The sequence below is a fragment of the Amblyomma mixtum genome, chromosome 5, assembly GCF_055824585.1.
Source record: "Amblyomma mixtum isolate Tamu chromosome 5, ASM5582458v1, whole genome shotgun sequence".
In the NCBI taxonomy this organism is placed as follows: Eukaryota; Metazoa; Arthropoda; class Arachnida; order Ixodida; family Ixodidae; genus Amblyomma; species Amblyomma mixtum.
The window spans coordinates 199558814-199576810 of record NC_143016.1 but is presented as its reverse complement, the minus strand read 5'-3'; the positions used below and the strand labels follow the sequence as shown (position 1 = coordinate 199576810).

The following is a 17997-nucleotide window of genomic DNA, read 5'->3' as shown; positions in this document are numbered from 1 at the left end:
TTATGTTTAATGGAGTAGCAGGCTTCAAATGTATTACGAGATCATCACGGTGGAAATCTTTTATTCTGCATGCAATAACTGCGCTGTTAAGAAATGTACTAAAAAATAATACTCAATGCACCTTTTCACGCGGCCGCTCTGAGCATGCGACCCCATCTTTTTTAAGCGGCACACATTCAAAACAAACCAGCAATTACTGGTTCGCATGCGGCGTTCATTTTAGCGGCAGATGGTGGCAGCAGTGAAGCAGACTTACCATTTTGAGGCCCACTTGGCGCCCTGTGGAACGGAATCGTGCCTGCGTTGCCCACTCGCATTTATTTTTATTTTGCAGCAAGTTTTCAACGGGGTGCCAAATCTAGACAAAACGCGGCTTTGGCATTGAAGGGTTGATATACTCAGTCGAAGAAACCACACAACACAAACAACTGCACAATTTGCGCTTTATTTCAAGACCACCAGTATTCTTAGGCGGATGACTATGTAAGGCATAAAGAGTACAAATGTATATTTCCCACGTGAGGAGTAAAGGCATGGGTGGAAACACTTCACAGGTTAAGTCACGAAGACCACTCGAGGTGGTAAGCAGTGTCAAGAAAGTACACGGGGTGTTATGCGCAATCAATGCCACTCGCGGCAGAAGGAGATACACAAAGAGAAAGGATCTTGTGCCAAAACATACATTCTTGTGCCATGGTTATTTCTACCGTCCCTTGCACGGGTTTCACACGTCGTCAGAGCTACGGACACGCAGTAAACGAAAGGAGTTACGGCTTTCAGACTAGCGCTTGCTATGGCTTAGAGTTGAATGTAATTAAGCCTGTAAACATGGCTTCTTCACAGAGCGTACTTTCTAGACCTCTACTCAGGTTCAATAAACTTCGGCTGAAATTATTAGCTTTGGATCTCTTGAATGACGACTTGGAAGCCTCGAAGTGCGCCAAGGAGAGTCTTAGGATGGCGTCAGCTCGGACTGCAGCAGGGTTAGCGATGCGGAATAACTGCGCAAAGGACACGCATCCTCCGAGATGCGCAGTGTGTACTTCTCCCTAGAAATTGGAATGTGCTTGCAAGTCCGGACTCACGCCTTCCAGAAACTGAGTAATACTTGTTGGGCGGCTAGTTGGTGCATAAAGTTTGGAAATTGCGCTTCTCCCGTCTAGCTTTCTGTGCGTTGTCTGTTTCGACGCTACAACCATCTTCCAGAAACTGTTCCATGTTTGTTGTTTTAATAAACACCTTCAGCATCACGACTGCAGTACGAATGAAAGGGTCGCAAGGGCGGCTTTTCTATAAGCTACACGCTTTGCGTTTCTGCGGCTAGAAACGCTGTCATGTTTCTGATATTGGCGTCGTAGTTTTCAGGAATCAGATTAAGTGCTGGAGATACCATCTGTCGGAGACCTGATTGTGGTATAGCCCATTATATTACATGCGCAACGGCGAAAATGGGGCCTTTTTCTGCCAAGGAACTACAATTTCTTCATTACTGCCGTGGGCGTCATACGACCAAAGAGCTCTCTTGCTACCCTGAATATCTGCAGACTTGCTTTGCTGCTACCCAAACGCAAGTTCACGGCGTAGACTGTTGGTATGACTTCGATGGTGCAAAAGTCGCTGGGTGCCATCAGCGAAATAAGCAGCGTTAATGTTTTTCAGGAATGTTACACGGCCCCCAATGCCTGCATTCTGAGATCCATTCGCTTAACGGGCATTCAGTGCGGGATGATATCGATGACAGAAAACAAGCGTGCACAATGCGAAGCGACTGGCGAATTCCTTTCAGTCATAGTTAACGAAAGAAAAATAATTCTAGATGAACATTTCATTTCCATGCAGCGAAGCACGGCAGCAGGTGTTTTTTCATTCCACAGTCACAATGACGGAATGGTCGTCCCGAGCTGCACATCTCTCTCTCCCTCATTGTCGAAAACCTAGCAGACTAGATGAAAATCCTTTTCTAAATCCATGTTGGCGAGGGTGTTTACTTGAATGTTTACTTGAACCGCGTTGGAAGCAAAAAAAATGACACCGTTTCTTTAGCTCGGCCATTTTTGCTGTCATGGCATCAAAGTGAAGACGAATGCCAACGCGAAAAGCAAGCGCAGCAATAACAGCGGCAGCAGAAGTAATGCAAACGCCCTTTCAAAGCACGCCGTTGTAATTTATAGTTAATAACGTTCCTCTGAATTACTCAATCATTCGTAAAAAAAGTTTCGGCATGCAGGTTCTCTCTTGTCTTTTATCCCTTGATGAGCAAGCAAGATTTTGTACTGTTTCTTTGAGACCTGGCCACACTTACATCGCAAAAAGATGTGCACAGCGAAGAGGGACCTCATTCGAACCATGACTTGTTCCTTCTTCTCTTGCTGTCGTCAGTGGGTGTGCCTGTTGGAACCTTTCGTGTGAGGTCATCCCAGTGAAGGACGGACTTATGCTAAGAGTATACGTAGCTTGAGCACATGAGCGCTTTGTCTCTGGCCATCGCAATTTTTTGCGGTCGGAGTATCCACCAAGAAATGACGTGCTCGAGCCTTCCCTTTCACATTTCCGGTTGCCCTTGCCGTCATGTCAGCCAAACTGCTGTGCGTGCGGGATATTGAGTGCAGCCACTTGCAGAAAAACAGGACTGGAAATGCGCGCCTCAAGCAAAACTCACCAAAGCGTGACGCATCGCGTTGCCACTGCCTGAATTGAATGACCGAGGCTGCCGAGAGCAATCAACAACAATTAATGCCGGGATGTGCCACTTCGATGGAACACAGCGCGTAATTGGACGAATGTATCTAAGATGAATTACACGCTCGCAGCAGTTTTGAAACAATCATCAGCGACAGTTTTTCTCGAAGTCACTGATAGCGGCGGCGGTTCCACAAAGCGTTGGTCCTTAATATAAATGGACATATAGAAAGGTGTGGTTGCACACAGCTACAAATAAATATTCGTAACTTGAAATGGAAAGTGCGTGTCGCACTAGATATAGCTTCAAAGCAATGATACACAGATCCTTGCGGAATTAATCACCATAGAAAGTTGAGAGAAAACTGACGCCATCCAGTATTTTAATTTTGGCCAACGTTTCGGGACTAACTTCTTCAGGGGTGACTAAGGTGTGCCAGCAGCAGCGGAGAGCTGCCTTCGCTCTCCCTTCCTTAGCACGCGGTGCGGTCCACTAACGCACTTGGAGGGGAGCGTTCCTGGAGTCCTATTCAGCCCCGCCGTTGTGAGCCGGATGTGCCGTGATGTGCAATGAGCGCGGCGCTGGGTAGGACTTCCGTCGAAGATGTTTTCGTTCAAATCATTACGCCTTGACTTTGGCCAGCAGACAGAGCAGTTGGGCAAGCCCTTCGTCACCTGCTCCCGCCCTGTGGCCGCGTTCAAGGCCCATCTGGATTTTACCAACACCCGCCACTATATGCAACTAGCTTCACACAGCCTTCCGCTCAAGTGCTTAGTCCACACTCGGGAAGGCGAGATAATTTTATCCCAAGCTGAACGACGTCTGGTACACGCAAGGATAAATGAGTGCGGAGGCGGATGGATCCTGAGGCGGAGGGGGCTGGAGTTGTTCTTCTTGCGCCGACAACTTGTGCATCGACTTGCGGATATGTTCGACTCACTGAAGGCATTCGCCGAAAGTGTTTCCCTCAGAAAGACAAGGCAAGTAGACAGCCTGGTGACGTTTCCAGCTTTTTCACCAACCTATCATTGAGATCGCTGTCTGCAAACGAAACTTGATCCTTGGCGAAAGGCCAGGGGTTCAGCAGCACGTCAACGAGGCCAGCTCTCGCGCAACTAGTGGCAGCTGTGGAAGACAGCATCAAGCATGTTGAATCTTCCGCCCGCGAAGAGGTTCGGCTCAAAGCTATCGGGTTTCTGACCAAGATGCCCTGCCGCCAGCCGCAGAACGTACCTCTCGCAAGAGAAATGTCAGCCCTCCAAGACCTTCGCAGCGACAAAAACATCGTCATCCTCCCGCTGACGGAAGAAGTGCAAGGGTGCTTCTCGACGGACGGGATTACAGGAAAGAGTCAAAACACTCCTCGACGCCGTAGATTACAAAAAATTAAGAAAGGACCTAACTTCGCAACTTCAGACCAGAATGAACAATACTTTTAGCATCCACCTTCAAGCACCACCCGGAATCAAAACACCTCTCCTTACACTTGATCTGCTGAAACGGCTTAGCACCACCCTTTTACGGACCGCCAAAAATTCATAAACCTGGCGTTCCGCTGCGCCCCATCATCGACTTCACCGCCTCACCGCAGCGAAGCAAGCCCTCAATGCGGACCCTGACCTAGACACCACGACGAGCCTGAACCCAGAAGAACTCTGCCGGCTTTTGGCGTTTTGCCTAAGCAGCACAGCTTTTTCCTTCAAAAGAGCATTTTATAAGCAGAACAGCGGCACTGCCATGGGCGCCGCGATCTGGGTGACTGCTGCAACCTGACGATGGAGGCCATCGAAAAGGAGGCACTGATGTCGTTTCAAGAAAAAGGAAAAACTTTCATTCGTTACATTGACGAATGCTTCTGCATTCAGTTCACAATGGAACGAGAACTGAACAGCACATTGCCATTCCTGTACATCTTCATAAGAAGAAAAGGGGCAGATCTAGACTTCGGTGTCTATAGGAAGCCAACCCCTACGAGCCGCTACCTAAATTTTAATTCCAACCATCCTACTAGCCACAACAGATCCGTCGTCTCATCTCTTCTGAGAAAAGCAAAGTCAATCTACTCCTCCGAAGCGGAGAACAAAGCAGAAGAGGCCACCGTTTTTGCCGACCTACAGAAGAATGGCTACCTACGCGGTTTCATTCAACGCGTTGGTCACCGTCAGGATCGGAGGAGAGGGAAAACAGCCATCAGTGAAACAAGGAAACGCGCGCGCCTGGTTCTCCCATACGTGAGGGCAACCAGCGAGGCATTTGCACATATTCTAGGAAAACATGGAATCTACGTGGCTCACAAACCTATTTGGAAAATAAGCCGCTCCTTTCCACGACCGAAAGACCGCGGCTGCGAGGAAAGCAACCGGGTGTCGTTTACAAAAGCCCATGCTAAAAGTGCCCGGCTTCATACGTCGGCGAAACAAAAAACCTCCACCAAAGAAGAAGCTAGCAAAAAAATGTCTTGAAAGAATCATATTCTTACCGGTAAGAAACATACACAACACCAAGACACACACACACAGGACACCCTCTAGCGGGTGTCCTGTGTGTGTGTGTCTTGGTGTTGTGTCTGTTTCTTACCGGTAAGAATATGATTCCTTCAAGCCGTTACCAACTAGCCCAACTTAATGTTTAAAAAAAAATGTCATCCAACTAATGAATTCAGAATCCAACCCCCTCGCCGAATACTGCGAGCGCGCCGACCACCGAGGAGCCTTCGAGGAGGTGAGCGTCTTGGCCTTGGAGGCAAACCTGTTCAAGAGGCGACATGCGGAGTCATGGCACATCCGGCTCACAAAGGCGGTGCTGAATAGGACTCCAGGAACGCTCCCCTCCGCGTACGTTACTGGACTGCGCCACGTGCTAACAAAGGGAGAGCTCCCCGCTGCAGCTGGCACACCTTAGTCACTACTGAAAAAGTTGGTCTCAAAACGTTGGCCAAAATTAAAATACTGGATGGCGTCAGTTTTCTCTCAAGTTTCTATGGTGATTAATTCCGCAAGGATCTGTGTATCATTGCTTTGAAGATAGTGCAATGCGCACTTTCCATTTCAAGTTACGAATATTTGTTTGTAGCTGTTTGCAACCACACCTTTCTTTATGTCAATTTACAACTGTGATTAAGGACCAACGCTCTGTGGAACCGCCGCCGCTAGCAGTGACCTCGAGAAAAACTGTCGCTGATGATTGTTTCAAAACTGCTGGAAGCGTGTAATTCATCTTAGATACATTCGTCCAATTACGCGCTGCGTTCCATCGAAGTGACACATCCCGGCATTAATTGTATTTGATTGCTCCCGGCCGCCTCGGTCATTCATTTCAGGCAGTGGCAACGCGATGCGTCACGCTTTCGTGAGTTTTGCTTGAGGCGCGCATTTCCAGTCCTGTTTTTCTGCAAGTGGCTGCACTCAATATCCCGCACGCACAGCAGTTTGGCTGACATGACGGCAAGGGCAACCGGAAATGTGAAAGGGAAGGCTCGAGCACGTCATTTCTTGGTGGATACTCCGACCGCAAAAAATTGCGATGGCCAGAGACAAAGCGCTCATGTGCTCAAGCTACGTATACTCTTAGCATAAGTCCGTCCTTCACTGGGATGACCTCACACGAAAGGTTCCAACAGGCACACCCACTGACGACAGCAAGAGAAGAAGGAAGAAGACACGGTTCGAACGAGGTCCCTCTTCGCTGTGCACATCTTTTTGCGATGTAAGTGTGGCCAGGTCTCAAGGAAACAGTACAAAATCTTGCTTGCTCATCAAGGGATGATAGACAACCGAAAACATGCATGGGGAAACTTTTTTTACGATTGATTGAGTAATTCAGAGGAAAGTTATTAAATATAATTTACAATGGCGTGCTTTTAAAGTGCGTTTGCATTCCTACTGCTGCCGCTGTTATTGCTGCGCTTGCTTTTCGCGTTGGCATTCGTCTTCACTTTGTAGCCATGACAGCAAAAATGGCCCAGCTAAAGAAACAGTGTTATTTTTTTTTTGCTTCCAACGCGGTTCAAGTAAACATTCAAGTAAGCACCCTCGCCAACATGGCTTTAGAAAAGGATTTTCATCCACTACTCAATTAAGAGAATTTACCATGATATAGCTTCGGTAATTGATGGCAAGGGTCAGATGGACAGTTAGTTTTATATATTCAGAAGAGTTTCGATACGATCTCGCATACGGTCCTAATAAAGAAACTAGAAAATCTCAACATCGTTACCACATGCATTGCAGATTATTTCACTTCATGGAAACAGAAGGCAGTATTAAATGGCACTCGCTCGAGTTTGGTCTCTGTTTCATCTGGCGTCCCCCGGGGTGTGTTCTGGGTTCGCTGCTTTTTCTTGTTTTTGTTAATGATATCTGAAATGGAAGAATCTCTGAAATGAGACTGTATGGCAATGAATGTGCTGTGCATTTTGTTGAGACAATTGAGACTGGTACCACGTAGCTGCAGGACGATATCTTCCGTACAGAACAGTGGCACCGGGAAAATTCTCCGTTTCTGAGCATCAAGAAGTGTGCTCAAGTTAGCTTCACAAAGAAACACAACAATCTTTTTAATAGATATATCCTGGATAATGAAATAATAAAAAATGACGCGAATTACAAATATCTGGGTGTAACGTTTTGTGAAAATGGAACGTGGGCTCCACATATACATTTTATAGCCGGTAAGGAGGGAAGAGTTCCGAGTGTTTGAAACGGAATTTAAAGAACGTCTTTATGGAAGTGAAGCAAGCTGCGTGTCAGACATATGTGCGGCCGATATTAGAGTATGCCTGCGCTGTGTGGGACCCGTTTTATCGTGTGCATGTTGATGCAATTGAGCGTATACAATCTGTCACTGCTCGGTTTGTTACGGGAAAGTTTGATCGATTTCTCCGCGCTACCAATATGAAATGTGAACTCTGCTGGTACTCTTTAAATGAACGCTGCAAAAATCTGACACAAACTGTTCTTTAACATTTTTCACAATCAAACGGGAATCACTGCTTCCAATTACTTGCAGCAACCGCATTTTGTTTCTTCTCGAAAGGACCGCAAATTGAAGATTCTTCCGTATCAACGAAACACTGATTTGTATAAAGAATAAGTTTTTCAGCGTACCATAAACGATTGGAAAGTGTTACCAGAAGATGTAGTTTGCCGTGAAACTGTGAATTTGTTTTATGATGTTTTGTGCCCCCCGCTCTAATGCCATAGTTGCGCTTCAGGTATTGTACGAATAAAGAGACAGCACTACGAAGCCAAAATATACACACCCCGCTAACAGGTAGCAAAGCGCCTGAAAGAGTAGTCACCCTGTAGGGCACCCGAGGTAGTGCGACAACGGCGAGGCGTGAACTTCACAAGTGGCGTACGCTCCTCACGACAGGAGGGGAAGCACAGAGCAGTCGCAACTAACTTTGAGTTCTTCGCTAAGAAGAAATGTTTTATTTATGCATAATAGGACTAGCGAGCAAACACGGGCGATCCACAACAGGAAGCGCATAGCACAGCGCTGGCCTAAGTGCAACACATGTGCACAAGGCGAGCAAGCACCCGCGCGGAGAGTCAGCCAAGACACGTGCGGACTTCGGGCATCCAATCCATGGACACGAAATTCTTTCTTTCTCTTTTTAGCAACTAAAATGATTAATTCGTAATTGGCAGATGGGGTGAACTGGTAAACGCGTCGCTGCTTTGCAGCTTAATGTTTAAGGCTTCCGGTATCCCTCTTACCTCTCTATTTTTCTTTTTCTGGTTACCGAAATCTTGTCGAAACTCGCCATCCAGTTTTCTCATCATCTCCGACGACACCGAAGCTTAGTTTGATCCGAAACAATTTCCCAATAACTTTTATGTTCACGTAAAACCAACCGCTGGCCAAGTTGGTGCATATTGAACACAGGAACAGTTCTGCAGCGCTGACAAAAAGACAGGAGACAGCGACAGCGCCCGTCCTGTCTTTGTGTTTTGTGGAACTCTTCCTATGTTCATTATGTTCACAAGCCTGGTCATGCACGCAGGTAGCGGCCTACCCACCCTATCAAAGGAGGGCGTTATCTTGTGCAGCACACGTGTGGCTCTTGCTCGCATGTTTGATAGAGCAGCCGTCCGAAACGAGCTTGGGTTATGTTCCCTTCGAAATTCTGGAACCCAGACTAGGCAGACCACAGTGAAGTGCCACTTCTTCTGGCGAAATGTCATGCCATATTTCTTTCCTGGCAAGCATTTTTGCGAGCGTTCTCTTCCCTTCATGTTCTATACATCACCCCGACGTCTTCCGGACAACCCGCGTCGTTATTTAGGTGGCGAAGGATCCGCTAGCAAATTGGTTATTCACTGCGCTCACACATCTTTTCTGCAGGATATTGTTGAAGCAAATACCTGCTTGGAGTGCGAGCAGGCGTATGGCACTGGGTGAGCTGCCCCAACAGATGTGGCCTTCGTTAAAGGTTAGCTTTAAGTCTAAAGGCCAAATGTCATTGTCAATTGCCATTTCATGGGTAAAAATCTCTTGTTTCTTCGCTGGTCCCATTACGTATGATACATGTTAACTAGCCCGCGCGATACTTTGCAACTATCGGGTCGCGCATTCTGAGCTGCTCACAAAACTTTATCTTGGCGTTAACAAAAACATTGTTATGTGGATAAAGTCTTACCTGGCAGAAAGAACGCAGTTCGTAGAAGTACGTGGCGCAAAATCTTGTATGTTGCCAGTCACTTCGGGAGTTCCCCAGGGATCTGTTCTGGGTCCGGTTTTATTCTTAAGTTATATTAACGACATTGTCGAAAGTCTGAACACAAAAATTACAGTCCGTCTATTTGCAGACGATTGCCTCATTTATTCAACAATTTCAAGTCAAGAAGACCAGGTATTGTTGAACCAGGGTTTAAACAGTATACAAGAGTGGTGTACCAGATGGAAAATGAAATTAAATCATGATAAAACTGTTTTTGCAAGGATAACTAGGAACACTAAAAATATTTTCCCTTTTGACTACCAGATAGACGGCAAGCTTGTAACACGTGTCAGGCATTTCAAATATTTAGGCGTGACCATATGTGAAGATTTGAATTGGAAATTGCATGTAAATAACATATGTGCATCAGCTGAGAAAAAACTTTGGTATTTGAAACGCAAGCTTCGACTTGCACCAGCAGATGTCCGACTCACCGCATACGTGACTTTAGTACGCCCCAAGTTAGAATATGCAAGTGTTGTATGGAATCCTTTTAGAAAAAACCAAATAGATAAAATTGAAAAGGTTCAGCGACGGGCTGCAAGGTTCATACTCTCAAAATACAGGTCAACAGACTCAGTAACGGAAATGCTAGATAAATTGAACTTGCCGCAACTTTCCCAACGACGACAAATAGCCAGACTAAAGTTCATGTATCTAATAAGTAAAGGCCAATTCAATTTCAACACAGAACGGTACCTTCAAACACGATCATCACGTCCAGTACGCGGTAGCCATCCTAGGCAGTTCCTTCCTCTACAGGTAAGAACAGATACGTTTAAGTTTTCGTTTTTTCCAAGAACAATTGAACTTTGGAATTCCATACCATACGACATAATAGAAATCAATTCCCTTGAGCAATTTGAACACTCTATCCTCCACCACTTCGCTGCTGATACATTAACAGTATAGCAGTCAGACAGATACCCCTTCCTCCCCTTTATTGTTATTTTTATTTACGAAGTGCGCTGTAACCTGAAATGTAGCACCTTTGATAGCCCTGTAACCCCAATTTTTGATGCAACCTTTCTACCATTGTGTTCTTGTACGGCGAGCTGACTGGAAGTGTATCCATCAAGAAAATTGTGTATATAGAAAACTGGCGCTGGCTTGAATTGTGCACTTATGTCGTATTTACTGCACTGTGTTTGTGTTGTATATATTAAAAAAGTCATTGAATTCCCACCCTGTATCGGCCCAAAAAGGGCTAACAGTATCAATAAATAAATAAATAAAAAGTTGGAAGCACAGGCCACGGCCCACAGCATCCTGTATTACTCGGCTGTCAAAATCTGAACTGAAGAAAATCTGATTTATAAAGTTTGAGTTGGAACGACTAGAAAGAGGTATAGACCTGATATTTTACGATATCAGCGCCATCTTTCCCATATTTTATCTTAACGAAACAGGGGTCACAGAAAAAAGGTTGCGCGGCAAAGCTAGCAGAATGGTTCCACCAAGGGGTGCGACGGCGCCTTCGCAATGCGTAAACAAGAAGCGTGGACGCGAGTTTGTGAATTTCGGTTTAGCTTTCCACGCAAACAGACCGCGCTCTGAACGCTGCATTTTTTTTCGCCAACTAACTTCAAGCTGAGCTGCCAGGCTTGGTGCAGTGTACGCTGTCAAGGTCTCTGTGCTCGGACGCACTCCGTGCAGCTGCATTGCATCGCGCTGAGTTTGTTTCCCCTCTACTCGGCCATCGTATTTTTCAATGTGGCCCAGTTCATATCTTGGATTGATTTCTGGTGGAGAGGCTTCGCGGCTTTTACTTCTTTCAGCGAAATTTCCCATGGGATGTTTGCTTATCTTTGGATGAAAACAATAGGCTTCTTCGGGGCATTATTGCCCATTGCGCGTCAGCAATTCCTGCTACAAAACACTGCAACTTAAAGCAGGGACTTCACCTAGGACTATTCCAAATAATTGGATAATAAATAAGGAATAATATAAGGCGAATGCTGGACATGGTTTCCATGCTTCGCTTAGTAATGCAACTTTTAAAGGCGGCAGCGATGTTGTCAGTTTGGCTTCTTTGAACACTGGCACACTTATCCATCCTTCTCAATAGTGCTCGCCATCCGGGACATCTGGGAGGGACTGCTGTCGACTGGGCGGGGTTTTGTACTGGAATGGGCAGGTCCAAAAGCTGGCGAACAGTGAGTGTATGGAATCATGAGTAAAATGCGCACAGTTTTTGAATAGGTTATGGAGAACGAAATCTCACTGTTCTCTTGTTACTTTAGAATAGAAGAGTAAAAGAGAAGCATTGTTGCACGGACATCTCAATGTGGCGCTCAGGGTTCGCAGTTGCGCACCAAACATGTGCTGGCCAGGGGCCTTCACGCAAGAAAGGAGAAAATACTCGCTGCGCTTATAGGGTCCACCTAAGACCAAAAGTGGTGAGCCTCACCACTGCCCGGGCCTAATGGGATGCGTTTCGTGAATGCCAAAGTCACTGAAACTGCGAGGCGCTGAAACAGCGCACAGTTCTCCTGTCGTTTACTTGCAAAGGATATGTATATACGGCTAGAGTTCGCCCCGCCGGTGGAGCAGATTGTGCGCGGTCCGCACGTGCAGTGATTCACTATGTACTAAAGTCAAAGGTGCGCCCAATGAGAGTTCACTCGCGTTGTATAAAAGGGTGCAGTGTCAACTATTGCTGCTAGAGTAGGGATGTGATTGGTGCAGAACGCAAAGGGCGCCGTCTGGGCAGGTGTTGCGTGAGGGCGGAGAAAAAGCGCGCTCTTCGCCGGGTGCCGCAACGAGGAAAGCGAGGGACAAATCACTGCACTTAGTCGCACGGCGGCGTAGGGAATTTCTCTTTATTGCCGCGAATGGGGCTGTTTCATCGCTCAAAAGAGATTTAAAAGGGAGCTGAAAGAGGGGGGCGTGCACCCTGTGCGCGAAAATGTGTTGGTTATCTTGAAACTGACTCACCGAAAGCGGAATCGAGCTTTATGGGAACGACAGGTCGGCTGGTTGGAAGCTGAAGGTAGAAATGCATTAACAATACGAACCAAGAAATGAAAGTAACCACAGCGCTGCTTCAGTAAATGCTTTTGCTTAGACTTGCGGGTGCGAGCGCATCGTGTGTGTCTTTACTCAGCAGATCCGCATAGAAACTTGCAAATATTGCAGTGCAGATGAAATGCAATAGTTGAAGCATTCACTGAGTATGAAACGGTGGCTCACAACCCGGTCTCAAGTACCGTATTGCAAGTCACAGCTAGGTTCAATCGCTAAGAATATGGGGCCATATGCCATCAGTAATGGTAACCAAGGCGCATAGGGGATGTCTTTTTTTAAATTTGTAGTTTTCGTCAATGGAAGATTAATAAAAGCAGAAGAAAAAACCACATGCCGCCGATGGAATCCCAACCCACGACCTCTGAATTTCGCGTCCGGTGCTATACCAATTGAGCTACGGCGACGGCTCTCTCATCTTCTGCTTTCGGCGGTAACCAGGCAAGGGTTTTTTTACCTTGTCTGCTGAATACTGTATGGCCATTTGTGAGAAGGTTGATAATACGTAGTTATTATATCACGCCTAGATCTGGCTCTAATATCTGGTGTTTACTGGCAATAAATATTCTTCCCGTTATAATTTTGAGGAGTTGATATTGTACGACAGCTTAAGCGAAAAGATTGTGGAAGAAGCACGAAAAAGGCGCACGCCAGACGGCCAGCGTGTGGTTCAAGAAGAGGTCGCCTTGCTGACCCCTCCCGGAGTCAGCGATTGCACACTCCGCAGCACAGCGACAACCCTGCGCGAGACGGCACCTCGAGCTGCGTCCTTTCAGAGCGGCGTCTCCAGTATCCCGGAGCCCGAAGCGAGGCCGCCCTGTGCGCGAGGCAGCACCACGAGGCAGGCGGCGGCGGCCGAGTGGCCGCCCCGCCGCGGCTACCTGGAGTCCGGGCCGCAGTCTGCGGCCTCGGCGTCGTACTCGTCGTCGGCGTCGTCGTCGTAGTCATTCACCACGTCTTGGATGAAGCTCGGCTCGGCGAAGAAGCTCACCGAGCCCGAGCGCGGATACGAGGAGCGCGGGCTGGGCACCCCGGGCACCTGGAGGATGGCGGCCGCTGCGCCGAACGTGACGCGGCTGCTGCTGCGGCGGGACTTGGGCCGCTCGAACTCTTCCTCCTCGTCCCCGGAGGACGAAGACGAGGCGGCGGGCCCCGTCGTGTGCGGGTCCTCCTCCTGGATGTTGTTGGGGGGCCGCGAGCTGGTGTCGCCGGACGACGAGTCCCGAGAGAAGAACGAGGGCCGCTCGCCACGGGCCCCCGGGATCTCGAGCCGCGCGGCACGCATCCTGCAAATGGATGGGGTGCAGGAACGCACTGACGCAACACGACCGCTGGCGGTACGCTTGTTTTGTTTTACGCATTGACTCCCAATAAATGCCCTCACTACGGCAATATCATTGCTAACATACGCAATATGAATGCAATGTAACCTCGGATAACAATCAACAAACAAGGCAGCAGAATGTGAACAACTCAACTAAAAGCAAAGATAAGCACGATGCACCAGAACTTAAGAGTTGAGAAAATTGGGCATAAAAATGATTAGCCAGGGACGCGTGAGCCCATTTACCTGACATGTTCCTGGGTCGGATTTCTCTGGCGATTAAGCTTTCCTTTTAGTCATTGGGTCCGATGTCATTGAATGTCTCTAGATGGATGAATGGAAGCAACTGCTTGTTAAAGTGGAAAGACGGGCTATTTAGTCTTGGTACAGTAGAGTGCATTTTTTCAACAGAAAAACACAGGTTGAAGAAAGGAGATACAGCAGGACGAACGCTGACTTGAACTGATGGCGCATGGGCACGAAGAAAAATATATACACAGCAAGGTCAGGACTATCGTAAGCAAAAGTGACAAACGGGCTCTTTTCTTGCTACAAATTGCGGCAGTGTGTCGTGAATAATTACAAAATGTGCATCAGGCAGCACGACTCTGCAGGGCTTCATTTAATCTTAAACCAAGTCACTTGTCAGACGCATGTTGGAGTTTAGGACACATTATTCTCTTTCTGACTACATGCATTCACATGCGAATTTAGGTAAGACTTGAAATACTCGCTAAGGATATGCGCAAGGATACAAGAAAGAAAAATTGTGCCACGTAACCGACCTTTCCGACAATGAAAGGCGACAGCACCCTTGTAAACCGAACAACTTTGTATGGGTATGGTTTGCTTGCTGCCCCGTCTTCTTGCCCGCAGAAATGCAAGTCCCTCAACAATTGTTGCCAACGTTGCAAAGCGCCTTAGTTGAACACGGAAGTTTAGCGAGCCCGCCTTTACAGTCCGACCGATTCGACGCAGCGCATACAGCGGCTTTTACATTCGCAGTTGAAGCATGTTGGAATTGGTCGCACTGCGGGCGGAGACGTCAACGGGGCAGTTAGCTGGAGCGGTAGTGGATCGCTCTTTCCCCGCCCTGTGCACCCCATCGTGGATTTCTCGGGAGGCGTTAAATACTGCAGAGTTAAGAAAGAAATCCACAACAAGTGGATCGTGGCGCAAAGTAAGGAGCTCGGAAATGAAGGTAACTTGCGACTTTCTGCGCGTTTTGTGTGAGGTCCTGAGTTCTTAGGTTACAGCGATGCCACCTGGCACCTTGAAGAATATTCCTACAGTTTTCGCTTTGCTGTCAGCCCATGATTACCACATTCGCACGTGCTTTATTTGTTCATTTACCTGTACCTCCCTGGCCCCGAAGAGCCTGGCGAAAAAGGAATACGGAGAAATAATAAACCACAATAACCGTTTAGCGGACGCGGTAAAAGAAAGATACACCAAAGGAGCACGAAGTCCATACGAAAGGGTTTTAAAATAGCATTAAACCGAAAATAGAAAGTAAAAAAAGAGCGAAACACGAATGCGCGAAAAAGAGGAAACCAGGGGCAACAGAGGCAGTGCTACATCAGAAAACACCGTTAAGAGCGAATGAAACTTTGGTACATTTCGAACAATACTAGGGCGATAAATGTATACATATCTGCTTTTTAAACTCTTCGTGGTCAGTGAAGGGTATGTTGTCAGGTTCGAGAGCTTGTAATGTAGAAGAATGAAATGACTGGATTATGCCAAATATCCGGTTTAAGCTGAGTTGATTGTGTAAGCGGTAAGAAGAGCGGAAAGGTGATTCCAGAGACAACAACAAAGGATGGGTGCAAACATATTTGTGAAATAAACACAGAAGTTAAATGGAGCGACGAATTCCAAGCATCTGTATATTATTAAAGTCTTTCAGCTGGGAGAAGCGGGCGAGGGGGCTATAATTGCTTAAAATGTACCGGGCAGCTCTCCTCTTGGGAACCTGACCTCTTGGGAACCTGGGAACCTTTCCTCTTGGGAACCTGAGAGCTCCTTCAGCATGGACTCAAGGAGGTCACCATTTGTCCCACCGTTTAAAGGAGGTAGGCCACAGATATGGAGAAGATGTACTTCTTTCAGCACCTAATATGCTGGGCAAAATTTGCGCCATGGTTGATAGGGAAAGCAGAGAAGAAAAAAAAAGAAAAAATAAGAACACCAAAAAAGCGTGTCAAGTAAATCATCGCCGGACAGCGCCGGTCCTGTTGTACTCTTTTTCGTTGTCCTTCGTCTTACCGCTGCTTTTCCAAGAAACATGTACCAACTAGCTCAACTCTCCGTTTTATTGATGTAAATCATGACCTAAAGTTCGCCCCTTGTTCCAAGCGTGTAGTGTATAGTGTTCCCTTCACGTGCGGCAAGAATTATATAGGCCCGACGGGAAGGTGCCTGATTACGCGCTCACGCGAACACAGTACCGCTTTAAAAAGGGCCCCTTCCTCAAAGCTAGCCTTGAACTACAAAGAATGTCGTCGTAACATTTCAACACCTACTGCAGTACCATGTACTCCACTTGTTATCGACACTGTCTTGTACAATCACAAAGATAGACTAAGTAGAGAAATCAGCGAAGCATTTCATATTCACAGAACCCGCCACACATGCGTCAGGACCCCATCCGCCCTCGTCAATGACTGTGAACTATTGCATCTTGACCAGCATGACTGAAGTTGACATGTTACTAGTGTTGTTGGTGTAGAGCATGCGTGCTTCTGGTTATTAAGAGAGTATATTTTTTCTGCTCCTTTGCAATAAACCTTCTGTTTATAGTCAGCGCGTAGCGCTGTTTTCTTCAAGGGTCCAAGTACGCTTCCCCATGGTACGTCCGAGGTTACGTCGCATAGTGGTTAGGAAGAGCCGTTGTCAACTGTGATTTTCTGACGTAATGAGAGAATTTCGTAGCCAAGATAATCTGAGATAATTAAGAGAAAGGTAAGATACTTTAGTAAAAAGCCGGCCGTGTGCAACTCTGCAAATGCCTTTCAGAAATCTAAAAAAATGCTATCATCCATGTTGTAATGCAGGTTAGCAGTAAATTCAAATATATAAGTATCACACGAGTAGCCTTTCTTAAAACCATGCTGCTCTGAAAAGAAGTCATTTTGTTCCAGATGGTTGTGAATGCGAGAAGCGATAATATGTTCAAGTAATTTACAGCATATGCATGTTAAAAAAATAGACTGATAGTTATCAGGAGAGTTCTTGTTACGCGTTTTGAAGACATGGATGACCTTGGCTATTTTCTAGTCAGTAGGCTGTTCACCAGAAGATAATGATTGTTGAAATATATGACACCAAATATGGCTGGGAAATGAAATGGTGTTTTGAAGAAACTTCGCGTTTATGTCGTCCGCCCCGGCAGATAAGGCTAACTTGAGGTTTTTAATGAATGCTGCAATACCATCAGCCCTAATGGTGATAGGCTCCATGAATGCGTAGTCAGACATGGGAACAATTGGAATACTAGAGTGATCTTCCGTGGTTGGACAATCAGTGTCAACTAGCGGCAAGCGTTCAATATTGTGTAGCGGCATGAGGGTTTGTTTAATTTCGGGAGATATAGTTCTTGTCCAAAACTTCTTAGGATCAGTCTGCAATAGCGACGGGAGATCACGAGTGAAGTATTTGTTTTTGGCTGCGGTAACAGCAGTACAGTACGTTTTCAAACACTCTTTATACATTTCCGACAAGGGCGAAGAGGGAGCAGATTTAGCTTTTCTCTATAGGCGCTTCTTTTTATTTCGCAATCCACGGAGGGTTTTGTTGAACCAAGGATTTGCTGCGCCATTAGTTATTCTAATGAGAGAAACATGCTTCTCTATCACTGCAGACAGTTTCTGTTTGAAGAGTAACCGGTTGTCTTCGGGAGATCGCTGGTTTCTTAGCGGGAAAAATACCCCATTGAAAAATGTGGCAAGTCCCATGTTAATTTCATCATATTGTTGTGGGTTCTATTTACAGAGGCTATTTACCCAGGCAGGTCGAACCGAGCCTGGTGCGTCAGCGGCGAGATCCCGAACTTCCTCCTTTTTCTGCACTTCGCTGGTCCTTCAAGGTCCATGGGACACTATCTTGCTTTACTACAATCTCTAAATTTTATTGCGAAAACAACACTGCTCGCAGTTTGAGCCCTTCAGCGTCGTCCCGGTGGTGTAACCACGTTTGACCTTTAGCATGACCTCCGCTGTGACGTCACGCCAGACGGAGAGAGAC

The 17997-nt window shown here is 46.7% G+C and overlaps 1 protein-coding gene across 1 annotated transcript in view; it reads right to left on the bottom strand.

Annotated features, from left to right (window-relative positions):
- Positions 1-13305: 13305 nt before the first annotated feature.
- Positions 13306-17997, bottom strand: part of LOC149345406 (uncharacterized) — a 218715-nt gene continuing 214023 nt past the window's right edge. The window contains exon 3 of the mRNA XM_089542751.1: positions 13306-13714. Coding sequence (XP_089398877.1) covers positions 13306-13714 — 409 coding nt within the window. The remainder of the gene's footprint in view (positions 13715-17997) is intronic.